Source organism: Bactrocera tryoni, chromosome 1, assembly GCF_016617805.1.
Source record: "Bactrocera tryoni isolate S06 chromosome 1, CSIRO_BtryS06_freeze2, whole genome shotgun sequence".
NCBI lineage: Eukaryota > Metazoa > Arthropoda > Insecta > Diptera > Tephritidae > Bactrocera > Bactrocera tryoni.
Genome location: NC_052499.1, coordinates 82,592,700 through 82,607,034, shown reverse-complemented (window position 1 = coordinate 82,607,034; position 14,335 = coordinate 82,592,700). Strand labels below are relative to the sequence as shown.

The window sequence follows — 14,335 nt, the reverse complement described above, 5'->3', positions numbered from 1 at the left end:
GTTTTTGTCGAAATCGCCGATATCGGAGCACTGTAGGATATAACTGCCATACAAACTGAACTATTTAAGTCAAGTTCTTGTTCAGAAAAGTTTTTTATTTGACAAGTTCTTTTACGCGAATTTTGGTTTAAACTACTGCCCAAGACTACGTTAACAGCTCCGAAGAAATCATTCAGATCGGATCACTAAGGCATATAAATGCCCTTCATAGTAGTCAATAACAATCAAGACACTACTATACCCTTTTATATATAAAAATGAGCGTATGAAGGGTATTACAACTTCGATGCAATCAAAATTCAAGTTTTTACTTGTAGAAAGCATTAAGGATGAATTAAACTCAATAGAGCTTTTCGCCTTTCAAGCAATGTAAACTTTAAAACCAACTTTTCTGTGATTAAAACCTCAAATAGCCTCTTTATAGAAGGGTCTCATCTTTTGATAGAATTTTTTTCGATAAAGAATGGATATGATATATACAATCGCAGCCACGCAAACCTTACCACTCAAAATTTTCAAGTATTGTGCATATTTGACTACATTTTATAGCGGTACTTTTTGCGGTATAGAAATTTTTTTTTTAGAAATATCAATTTTTAGTTGATGACATGTTATTAAGCAAAAATATTAAAAATTAAAAACAAAACACATTCAGCTATAGATAAATCAATTGAAATGTAAGAGACTGACATGCGATGAAAAAATTATATTTTTTATTTAATTTCATTTACACTATATTTGAAATTAATATTTTATTTATTTCTTTTTTTCAATTGAAACACTAAGTTAAGTAAGTGTATCACTTTTAAAACAATAAAATCGGCCGCTTTTGTATAAACACAGTAAAGATAATTTGTGTTCTACCCATTAAACGTAATAAATCAAAAACTATAATTATAATTAGATAATATAATTTAGTTTACTTATGCTTAATAAAAACATAAAAAAACTAAATTGAAGAAAATCCCGAACGAACGAAAAAATCCGAAAAAAATTTAAGAAAGTATAGTGGTAAGGTTTGCGTGGTCACGAGTGTAGTATAATATATCTAAATTTTTTTCTCAAGTATATACATACATTAAAGCTTCAACATACTAATAAAGCTCTTACAAATAGCTGCAGTTCTAAGTTTCTCCTCCGAATTGGCCTCTGAAACATTGAACCCAAAAATTCTTTACCTCAACATTTGGATTTATCGGTCTTCAAAAGGTATTTAAACCAACTTCTGATTGAAAAATTTTACTAAAGACATACAGAAGTGAGTCACATTTTGAAGAGCTTAATAAAACTGCGTGATTGCCAAAAATACATTTTTTAAAAGTATATATATAGTATAGTGTTTCAATTAGAGCTTTAGCGGCGATAACTATTTTATTAATTTGGGCAGAGCTGAACATAGTTTAACAGACGTTGTAGTCAGGACATGCTGGACTCAATTTTTTCAAGAAAGGTGCATATTTTTTTCTACCCCCTTAAAGACTCAGAGTTAGAGAGAATTTTTAATAACTAACATACTATCGTTACCTAAATAAAATTTTCTTGCCATTTCATAAAGCTCGGACAGTTCATTACTCTATTTTAAGGGGTTACTTGGGTTTCCTTGGGTAAAAACAGAATATTTTCAAAATTTTTTTATCAAAAAAAAAATTAAATATTTTATTAGATTTTTTATTGCTACAAACATACACTATGAACAAAGAAATTCTGCAATTTTTGGAAAAAATATTTCAAATTCGGCCATTGCCACGCCATTTCTGGTGACCTCTCTGAAAAAAGATGCGCCCGAGGTGGCAGGATAACTTCTTGCAGGATCATCTTAAGTGAAAAAATAAAATACGTGTTTTAGTTAAAACCCTAATTTCGAACTTGGACGAAGAAAAGAACTCTGAAAACTAGATTTAAAAAAAGAAATTAAAATTTCTGTAAAAATTCCGCAATATTTTCTTTTCAAATAGCTGTAATCGAAAAAAAATCCTTCTTCCAACTCTTTAATAATTGTATTTCAAAAACCTGTGTAAAATTTCATGAAGATCGGTTGAGTAGTTCTCGAGAAATCCTGTCAATCGAATTTAAAAAAAACAGTTTTGAGAAAAACGCGTTTAAAGACGCCGTACTTAGCATAGCTAGCCTCAAGCGCACAAGTTTTCAAGGCTGTAGCTCCGAAACTATTACTCGGATCAACTTGAAATTTAGGACAATATTCTAGAGGTGTTGTAGAATTTAATAAGACAATAAAAAAAATATATTTTTTTTTAACACGTAAACCCATGTAACTCCTTAAGTCTGGCATTGAAGGGCAAAACATCAATTTATTGCAGTTGGCGTCTTATTCATATGACATTAATAGCGTAGAAAAGGTGTAGAGATAGTTTTCTTGAAGTGTGCTAACCTGAAAAAACGCAGTGTACAAGTGTATATGTATGACAATTTGACGCGAATTAACCATGAAAAAAAGAAAAAAGGAAATTTTTTTATACAAATTTTATTGAGTGATTTTTGCTTCCCAACAGACTCTTAATTTTTCAAGAAATTTTTTGAACATTTTATTCAAATATAATTTTCGTAGAAAAATTCTCAAAATAGTTTGCGTTTCTCACCCAAAATTTAGTAAAAGTAACAATTTGAGACACTCTGCTGTTGTGACTTTGATTTCCTAAGCGAACCAAACTTTGGGAAGTGTCTCATCACTCACATATTATATCTCATATTATTACGACGCAAATAAATTTCTAAATAAATTGGTGATTTTTGTTACTTTCATGGGCCCACACTACGTCCACTGCTTTGTGAGTGTGTGTGTGTGTGTGTGAAGTATACAAATTTGTACAATAAAAATGCAATTACGCCACAAGTTGTATAATACAACAAAAGTGTATGCCACCATTATACCATACTGCGCCGATCGGAAAGTATTTCAATTAAAGTTGAAAATGTGGAATTCGGCATTTGATGTGCTCTCGTATACCGACAAATGTGCGAGTTACACAGATTCGCTGGCAGAAAAGCCAAGGCGACGTTCTTGCGGCGTCCCTAGCGACGGTGTCAGGCGTCATGGGAACGCGGGGCTTCACGCCGGAACGCACCGAATGGGTGGGCGCAGCAGAATGCCAGAATGCCAAGATGAATAGACGAAGGTAGCAAAAAATACCTGCAAAAGTTTAATTTCATAGCAACACCCCAGGTGAATCGGCAATTGGAAGTCATCATTAGCAACACCCGCACTTCCGCCAACACACACAGACGAGCGCATAAATACTCACCCACACACACACACATCCATGATGTTGGGTTTTGTGAATTGTGTGCGCGCTTTTAGGCGCATAACGCTTTTGTCGCTATAAGTTATATGTTATATACGCAAAATTTCATTTCTTACATAATTTTCATATATGAGTCTTATTATAATGATGCCCCACTCAAATACATATACTTTTTCTTTACAGATGTAATCTTCAAAGAGAAACTACCAAATAATTTGAACAAACAGTTGCCTTCATTTATGTAAACTAAGATCTAGTCAAGAGTATTTTAGCACAAAGCCACAAAATAGCGCTCAAACAAACACAGCACCTAAAATAATTTATATACACATACAATAACTTTATACACACTATATATACATATATGTATATGGTACGATACGAATATAGTAATAAAGAGTAGAAAATAATTAACCAAAAAACTAAGAGCAACAAACATCGAAACCGAACACGAGTGCGTGTTGTTACCAGCTATTATGACCACACGACTTGCAACACAGCGAAACTTTACACTCTCAACGACTGCGAATGTGGCGCCAAGCGCGGTCGATGCCACTGCAGCCACATCCGGTGTCAACGCGACCGTGGACGATGTCAATGTTGCAACCGTGAATGTATTGTCAACACGTGACATTAAGCATGAGGAGATCGCCACCGAAATCGCAAATGCTTGCTCATCCTCGTCGAATGCCGAGCACTTTGAATATATTGATACGACGGTGGACGTTGTGGCCGCAGCCAATATGGAGGATGTCATCACACAAGTATGCAATCCTAAACCTTACCGTTACTTTTATTTCTTCTACACACATATATGTACATATATCTATTTGTGTTGCTATAAATGTCATTTCAATTGTTATCATTTTGATTTGTTGCAGCAAAACAAATTGGTGGGCAATGAACAGAATGAAGCCGTGGCTCTTATCAGCGTCGTGGTGCCGATGGATGGCTCCGATTCCACTGGCAGTGAGACACATGTCAATATGTCAGATTTAAGTGCAATTAAAGATAACGCGGACTTGTCGCAACATGTGGCCAACGGGCAGGTGACCCTGGTGCAGGCGCAGACAGCGGACGGTGACGAAGGCACACCGCAATACATTACCGTTACAGGTGAGTCAATCAGTCTCAAATGTTAACTCTGGTCTTTTATTACAGTAGCTATTAATCAATTCATGATATATAAAAAAAGTTATACAGTAGGGTTACTCAGGCATTTGAATTTTATAGAATAAATATGAATATTGTTTTAGCTTATACATATGTGGCAGAAAACTTTGGTTGTATTCTAGTTTAGAGGAGAAGAACTTTTTTCTAACTTTTGCACCAGAATCTTCTTCTTTATTGGCGTAGACCCTGCTTGCGCGGTAAGAGCCAAGTTTACAACAGCGCGCCAATCGTTCTTCCAGTTCGCAGTTTGGCACCAATTTGCAATTCCAAGTGTAGCCAGGACCTTCTCCACCTGGTTTTTCCAACAGAGTGGAGGTCTTTCTCTTCCTCTGCTTCCCTCCCCGGCGGCTACTGCGTTGAATACTCTCAGAGCTGGAGTGTTTTCATCTATTTGGACGACTTGACCTCGCCAGCGTAGCCACTGTCTGTTAATTCGCTGAACTATGTCAATGTCGTAGTATATCTCATACAGCTCATCGTTCCATCAAATACGATATTCGCCGTGCACGAGGACCATAAATATTAGGCGAAACCTTTCTTCTCTCCACGACTCATCATATGTTGTCATCGCCCATGCCTCTGCCCATATAGCAGGTATAATGAGTAACTTGTAGAATTTGGTCTTTGTTCGTCGAGAGAGGACTTTACTTCTCAATTGCCTGCTTAGTCGGAAGTAGCACCTCTTGTCACGAGTTATTCTGCGTTGGATATCGAGGCTGCACTAGAATCGTGAAACATTTTGAACTTGTCAATTGATTAAAGCAAATGACAATTTTTTCTTAATTGACAAAAATATTTCTTATTTTTTAACTTAGATTTTATTTTTTATTCATGTTCGATATCCTAAAAATATATATACATATGTACATACATATATTTGATGTATTGATTATTTTGTTTTAGTTGCAAATTTATTTAAATTCTCCTTGAATAACAGTTATTTGCCCAATGTAAGCCGGTTAGTTCTGTTAATTAGAAAATACGAAAAAAAATACATTCCTGTTGTTGTGTAGTTACGGAAATCTATCAAGAGTTAGAAGACTAAGGTAACAGATCTTGGATGGATAAATCCGAAAGAAATTTCGATATCGTAGAACCGGCTAGCATGTGAATTGATAAAATATGGTTCCCACGACAGTCGGGTCTATGGAACGGAACGGACCCGGATTTTTTATCCGGTCAAGAACTGTCCATTCGGCAGAATTCTACCGCTACAACAACAATAACAACATAATTGATAGGATTCGGGTAAATTTCAATACCGTTAAACCTTCTGTATTGCCCTTGAAGACGTGTCAAAGCTATCAAAGAACGAAAAAGCTCAATAGGACTGAAAAGTTCTGATAGGTTGGACACATATTTTAAGCGATTTGATTTGGTGTCATAATTAGATGAAGTCTGTCTTCTAGCTTCCAAGCCATATAATAAGATCCGTCCCTATGTTTAACATTAGACGGTGTATATCAGTAATTACGTGAAATGATGCTAAAATAAACGGTGATCCATTTCGAGGTTCCCTTCTTTTTTAAAAACAGAGTCTTCAAATTTAATGCAGAATGTTTGTTATCATTCGAAATATTGATTTCTTTTAAAGATTATCACCTTCATATGTGGGCCGTGGCTACGTTTCAGATGGTCCATCCATTCAATTTTCGATGACTCATTCGAGCATTTCGACTAGTAACTAGTGAAGGCCACGCGTTATGTTTTGCTCCAAAGCCGGAATCGAAGCGGGATTGTCCGCATAGACTTTAGACTTTACATACCCCACAGAAAAAAATTTTAGGATGTGATATCACACAATTTTGCTGACCAATCGACCAACCCGAAACATGAAATTATCTGCTCACCGAAGTGTTCTCTCAATTAATCCATTCGACTGATGCAATGTGCTGGTAGTGGCGTCGTCTTATTGAAACCAAATGTCGCCGAGATCAGTTCAGAAATATGGATCGGTGATTCCACCGGCCCACAAGTCACACTAAAACATTGTTTTTTCTTGATGAAATGACCGTTTTTGAATCTTCAGGTTGCTCTTCGTCCCAGATGCGGAAATTTTAAATGTTTACATATACATTAAGCCCGAAAGAGACCTCATCACTGAACAAAATTTGGCTCGAAAACGTCGGATCTTTCCGAAACTTTTCAAGAGCTCATAGAGCGAAGCGATGTCGCTTGAGATGTTCGAACGGCTTCATTTCTTGTACAAGTTGTATTTTCTATGCTTTCAATTCATAATCTCGACGACCAAGTCGTTCCATACTTCAGTCCGAGTTCCCACGAACGTCGCCGAATCGACTCTCCACGGTCCTCGTCTACACTCTCAGCTACGGCTGCTAAATTTTCCTCACTGCTTGATAATGGGCGATGATGTTGCGAATAGTAGGCCGATTACGTTGACCTTAAGTTGAAAGAAACGAGCGAAACACATTCTTTACAGAACGTGAATTTTCGTAAGAGAGTTGAACGATTTGCAAAGGTTTTCATTTTTTATAGCCTCCAACAATTAGTAGAAACACAGATTCGATTTGAAGATTTTGAGTGGTTTTAATTTTTTCCGCTACTTTTTCATTTGCCGAAGCTTAGTGTGCAATCTATGATTTTCAAGCAATTATTCAAGCATTTTAAAATATACTCTTTATATCCTGCTAATGAGCCCAGCTGCAGTAGCCGACTAACTGTTATATAGCACCGGTCTTAGAACCAGCGAAAAGTTAAACAAACAATTACCAGTGAAGCATTAATTAATCCGAACAGTAACTTTGATCTGGAATACACTTGCAGTTGCCAAACGCATTTGCCAGCAGCCGCCGTATCTCCCGCTTCGCTTCATCCGTTATTTGGTTGTTTGCATCTACTTACAAATGTTTATATGTGTGTGTGACTGTTAGTTCGGTTTCGGCTCATTGTTGATATCACAATTAAAAGGACTTAATTTGTAATGAATCTTACCTGCAACAATCGCGCTGCAGGCTGCAAAAACGTACACGGCGCACGTGTGGCAACAACACAGTCGAGCGGTGTAGAATGACACAAATGTATCTCATTTTGCACCGCAGCGCCATGCCCATGCTGCGCCGTGAAGGGTTACATTCTATTTGTTATGACACCAAGCCGATAGTGATGCAGTGGGCTACGCACATATACATATACAACGGCGGTTCACAGGTCTCCGCTAGCGTGTAATTATTATATTTTTATTTCCCAAATACCACATTGCCTTTGTCCCTGGCAGCGCTCGACGCGCGTTATATCATGATGACTGTATCATAACATAGCGGTTTCATTCGTATCAGTGGCACAAAGCCTTCAGGTACGCGCTCTGGCTAATATTCACATACAAGTGTGTGTGTGTGTGTGTACATTATGGTATATAATAGGTGAATTGGCCGGCCTCACCCCCCCTATGTTGTGCTGATGTTGCTGAACAAGCTAGAGATTTGTTTAATAAGGGTTTTGCGATTTAAACACGATAATTGTTGTTGGCACACTTTTGTAGGTTTTGTTGTCTGTCTGTGTGTATTTGTATGTATACACACATATGTTTGTTGTGTTGTTTGGCACTTCTCAATCAATATTGTTGTCAGTGATGATACTTGATTTGATTACAAATCTCCACCCCATCAAATTATGCGCACTTTTTTTGAAGTATTGTAGTTGGTAAGTGATAGCGCTGCCCTCGACGCGCTCATTGACGGAGTGAGGCGGCGAGTGAGCGTTTCGTCGACTCGCTAATAACCTCCCGCAGTGCGCTTTTTTGAATTTGTTGTTGTTGCTTTTGTTGTTCATGCTTAAAACTTACCTACAAACGCAGCGGAAATATTTCACCTTTGTCCAATAAAAGACGATTTGTTGACAGCAAACAGCAGTAGCACAGTGGGGTGTTTTTATAAAAAATTTAATATTTAATTTTTTTTAAATATGATAAACAATAGTGAGCATGCAGAAATATGTAGATGTGACACAGTCTAATTCAAACCATATATAGAATTCGACCGCTTTCTTTAGAACCAATCCTTTAGTTTTTGAGATACCGATCTGAACTTTTACAAACGTTCTCTTCCCCTCAAGAAGCTGCACCACTATAGTATGTGGCTATCTTGTGGCGCCGTTCAGTTGGAACCACATATTGTCCAAGTCCATATCATCCAATTCAGAGCAAAAATATTCGGTTATCATTGAGCGGTAGCGATTCCCTTTCACAAGAACGTGCCGGTCTTGATAACCGCACCAAACAACAATTTTGTCGGAATGCAATGGTGACTCATAGAGTACGTGTGGATTGCTGCCTGACTTGGCTGAAGATAATTTTTCGATGGAAATCCGGATAATTCTGAAATTGTTGCTCCGCCCAATTCACAAACGTACTACCATTCTGGTGGTCAAGCAGCTTCAGTTCTTGCGTCAATTTGATCTTATAAAGATGTAGACCATGATCTTTTTGCAAAATTCGCCACAACGACGTCACAGTGATGCCCAACGCGTGAGAATAACGTGTGAGAGACTGATTTGGGTCTCCCTCAATTAATGCGCTAGCGGCACCAATATTCTCGACACATCGGCACTTCTTTATCTAACTGGCACGAGAACATTTTGTACTTTGCTGTGGATTAAAATTTGTCCACTAAACGCTCAGTTATTGATCTGACAGGACGTTCAAGACGACCATAAATTGGACGTAGCGCTCTTAAAGTTGAGGCCACTGATTCCGAAATTCGGTAGTAAATTTTAATAATTTCGACTAGTTGTTGAATCGTATATCTTTCCATGAAGAAATGGCAAACCTTATTGAAGAGAAATGTCAAAAAAAAGCAGGAAAAATATGGCGTCGTTTGTTGTCCCTGACGGTCTACTTTTGTAGCGTCTCTAACGAAAAACCCGTTATTTATAAACACAAGTATGGCCTTTTGTTTCACTCAAAACTCTTATACTAAAAATTATTCAACAACCGTTGAGTCTTAAGTAATGACACAGTATTAATTGTTATACGATTATATTTCTATTTCACAAAATCCCATTTCCTTTTTGCTGAATTACTCATTTTTACCACATATTTGTCTTATTTGATGACACTGTGCCTGCCACTACCCTACCCATTGTTGCCAATACTGTATGTTACTCTTACGAGTATATTAGCGATTACTGCGCTGCATAGTGTACCCCCAGTATTCAAGCTGAATCTGCGCGGCCTGATTAAATTGGGCTACGAGTCATTAAATCATTAATGCAGAAAAGCTTAAAATTTAATCTAACTGCGTGTAATACTCAACAAGAATACACCAAAAAAGTTTATTGTAGCAAAAACCTGCTATTAAAAGCAGATTACACCTTTGTGCTCGTTTTAATATGGGATGAGTGTTTTATGCACATAAACACCGCCAAATCTCTTCGAGCTTACACGAAATGAGACGAGCACGTGCGTTCTTCACCTATTTCGTAAGCCGTCAATGTAGCATATACCAACAAATGGATATGTCTAACAGTACCTAGATATCTAGCATAAGTGTGTAGCTAAGTTGCTGTGAAAGCGATCAAGCATTACACATGTTTGGTTTCATTTAATTGTTCGCCCAAACATCAATTGATTTAGATAACATCGGATGTGACATTGTGCGCCCTTCTGTAAATATTTATTACTATCAACGCATAAAATACACAATTTTTTCATTCGCCTGCTTTGAAAACATATTTTTATATTGTAAGGTCCACCCCTTGCCCTCTACTACACAAACAACATCAGAAGTCTCACTCGAATTCGCAGGACAATAAGAAATCGTAGAAAATTATCTCGCTTTTCACCTCTTCTTTTCCCTCGCCTATCTGCGCATCGCTGCATTTTAAAAATAGATTTGTGCAGGAAATATCTTTGTACATATGGTGTGTGTCCATGTTATCTTGATAATAACTCACCCGAGTGAAATATGACAGCACGACCTTTCGTTGGTCAAGTCATTGCTTTCATAAACGATTGTTTGATAAAAGTACTTCAATGGCTGCAGTTGCTTATCAATTTGTTGTATCTATTGGAGCGAAGTACACTTGTTCGATTTAAATATAACAATGAGCACCACTTTGTTGTTGTATAATTTTTATTAACTGCCTAACCTGGATTGCTCGCAGACTGAAGAATTTAAAATTTTCAGAAGGGGTTAAGGTTAATTACCTTGTATCAGCAGAGTTTCAGTAAAGATTTTAGTCCTTTTTGCCTTGAGCAAAGGGCTTTTTGCGCTTAATAACCCTACCGAATCACCGAAACACCGATTTAAAAAAATCACTCGAAGAATATGCTTAGGTTTTGATAAATTTGGAAATTTCTAAGTCAATTTTCTTATTCTGTCAAAATTTTATGTTAGGTTTCAACATTGAAATCTGGTGCGATTCATGGATTATAGCGATCTTCCAACTTTTCGACGTAATTTTGAAAGTAAAAGATATATTTGCTTTAAAATGGCCCTAAGTATTGGTATTTCTTTCCAGCATTCAAGCTTTTTTTTTTGTAGAGAAAAGTCCGATCCGGAGAATACGATAAGTGTAGAAGCAATTGGGGGGTCAATTTATGCATAAGCCATGTTTCGTACATTATCACACACCGACGGAATACATATATCTTTCACATGTCAAAATATTCATACAAAAATATTCTAACATTGACATGCCTAAAACATTAGCCCAGGTTGAATCGATATAAAAGATGTTGAGATCTTCTAGTATCTCTCTGATGCCAATTCGGCGATTTTCATGCACTCTTTGCTTAACTTTTTCGATGTTATCGTAATTAACAGAGGTGTATGGACGACCGAGCAAGTTTGCGATGGCTTCACGACCTTCACTGAATGCTTCGTGGCACTTAAATACATGTGTTCATGCCATTGTAGACTCTCCAAGGCACTTCTGGTATAAGTAAATCGCCGGGCAACCCTTTCATGTCGTAATAAGCCAGCTGCTAAACACACTCTAATTGACATATGAAGATCAAACTTTACGAAAAAATATAAAAATTGTTGTATGAATCTAGAAAAAAAGTTTATCGATTCGGTTTGCGAGGGCAGTTTAAAAGAACCAGTCTGGATAAAATTTAATTTTGAGTGTACTATATTTTTAAGGTTAGTTAGAACCAAATAAGACCTGATCCGCATGCCTAAACCTTAAAATTGCTTTTCAAAAGTTTAGGTCGAGAATCTTGACAAAAAGTAATGATGCTACAGTAGATGTTTGTAACATCTGTGAAAACTTCAACTTTCCCGCCATAAACCATATTATAAACCTCTTTCGGCCTCTGTCTTTTTTGTCTCCAAATACGTCTCGCTTCCCTCTTCAACTCTCGGTATCTATCCCATCCTGCATATGTTGTGGTCGATTGTAACGTTACGAGGTAGACAGTCTGTTTTCTCTCCACTGCGACACGGCACTCCTCATCGTACCAGCTGTTCTTTTGCCTTTTCCTGTTCCAGCTTCTCGACGTCGAACCTTCTTTGTGTTTGTTTGTTTTTGCTGCATAGAGGTGTGTGTTTTTTCCCCGCAACAAGAGAGTGGTTCACGTCTATGCTAGGACCTCGGAGCGTACGCACGTCCATCTATCACAGTATGATCGATCTGGTTGGTAGTTTTTTCGATCTGGAGACAGCCAGGTAGCTTGATGAATTTTTCTATTTCATATATTTCGGGCTCCGGCGATGTCAATCAGCCTCAACCCATTTGAAGATGTTTCATCATAGAGGCTGAACCACGACTTCCATACCGACATTGTTGACAGTTGTACCAAAGAAACCTTCTTTGCCCACCCTGGCGTTGTGGCGTGGATAGCTCTCATAGGTGCGCTCCAAGCACTCATAGAAGACATCTTTGTTCACATCGTCCTTCTCTTCCGTCGGGGCGTGGGAAGAACTTCGCCTTGACGCTAAACGTTCATCCATCGGGGTGAAGGCCAAGACTCGGCGACGCAATCTCTATCTTCCACCACGACTTCCATACCGAATGCGCGCTCCTTTATATGATCACTGTGATAAATGGCACAAGGATCTACTCGTCTCAGTTCTTGTCCCATCCATCGGACTTCTTAGGTCAGCCTTTACTCTTACGATGCCATCAACCAACTGGATAGTGACATATTCCCAATTAAGGGACCGAACATTCCAGGTGCATGTTCTTTGCGTTTGCAGTAGTCGTCATCAAAAGGGGAGTCTCTCATCCGAGGCTGTTTCGATATTTTCATTGGGTGTGGTTTTTTACCTGGCGGGTTCCAAACCCAAAAAACGGAGAAATTATAAAGAAAATTTGTTTGGTTTGGTATATATGTAGGTCTTTAAGACATTCAAGCCACTTTCCCACAGCTATTACAAAACAATGCGACAGAAATGTTTGTAGTTGATTTTGGTAATTTTCCATTGGCCCTATAATCCAAGGACGCCTTTTTATAATATAGGTTTCCTTAATACCCGGAATAACGCACCAAAGATAATACAGTATTACCTATTATTCCTCATAAATTTATAATTGTTAGAAACCATTTTTTTCTAAATTTATTTAAAAATAATTCCGCACGGATTATTCCAATTAAATTAAGGTGAAAGCCGTATTGCCTTCAAAACAGTTGTGCGCGCCATTTTAAAGTTCTTTTTCAACCACAACATAGGTGACCACATAAACACCGCAAACCAACAGAGAATGTGCGGTGCTGTGTGCATACAAGCGAATATTTACTTCCTTACATACATATGTAAATGCTTATATGTTAGTATGTGCATACTCTTCCGAGTGAACGGCATCAAAAAGGAAAACAAATTTGAAAAATGAGAAATTAAAAGTGAATTTTATTCACAAAAAAAACTCACGGAAGATAAATAAAGGCGCTCATGGATATAGCAGACACACATTTTACGCGCAAATCTACAGTTAGATACACATGCATATATGTACGTATTTGTGGCAGTACCTCCCACACACACACATTCGCCTTGCAAAACTTCATAATTCCGCACATTTGGCATTATGCCACTTATTATTTAGTGGCGCTTTCAGGCTTTACGGTTGGCTGAAATGTCAAGCCAGAGAGCGCTGCAAGCGGCCCGGCTACCAGCCGTCAGGCGCCACCACTCAGCCCGGAAACATAAATCGGGGTTGAAACGCCACTCATCTGCCGTTGCGCTGACAACAACGCGCAACAAGCGGCAGAGTGAAAAAGAAAAGAGATCGACACACGCAACAGATTCACCACCACGCAACGTGCCACAGATGCTGCATGCGCAACAGCAACAGCGTATGTGTGTGTGTACGGCACACAATGTACGCAGAGGGAGGTGCTTGCCACGACGCGCATAACGGTCGCGTCGGATTGGTCGATTATTTGGTAGTTTTGGTTGACAGCAACGCGCGCCCATCCAAGGCGCGGGCGAACAGTGGTTGGGCCAGCAATATGGTGGAGATACCGGAGGATGGCAATTTACGGCGCCAAGTGACCTCTGTGGATTGACGGATTGCCGTAAATGTTGGCGCCACTGCTGCGCTGCTAATAAATCCGCTGCATTCGCTGCTGTAATGATTATCCCTGAATTAGCTGCGTCAACGCCGAGCAAAGAACTCGCAACGCAAAATGCTGAAAAACAACAACAATAAAAAACAAATTATGAATAATTTCCGTTTTTATTTATGGCAGGGATGCTGTTGCTATGCTTTGTTGTGTTGTTATGCACAGAGTTGGTGCAGGCAAGAAACTATGAAGGCGAAACGCCCGTGGGCTTTGCTATGTGGCAGTGCGTATACGCAACATAATTTGCCAGGGACATCAGCTGTCGATTTGTATTACAAACGAGAGTGTTTTCCATAAAAGTAGACCGTTATACGGCATATTATAAGTGCGCAGGCTGTATAATGGACATCTTACAAGGGATTGGTGGCACAAGCAA

At 38.3% G+C, this 14,335-nt stretch overlaps 1 protein-coding gene across 1 annotated transcript in view; it reads left to right on the top strand.

Moving 5' to 3' along the window:
• Window positions 1-14,335, top strand: part of LOC120772226 (DNA-binding protein RFX2) — a 40,941-nt gene that overhangs the window by 9,939 nt on the left and 16,667 nt on the right. The window contains exons 3-4 of the mRNA XM_040100721.1: window positions 3,444-4,024; window positions 4,142-4,376. Of these exons, the coding sequence (XP_039956655.1) occupies window positions 3,737-4,024; window positions 4,142-4,376 (523 nt within the window). The 5' untranslated portion in view covers window positions 3,444-3,736. The remainder of the gene's footprint in view (window positions 1-3,443; window positions 4,025-4,141; window positions 4,377-14,335) is intronic.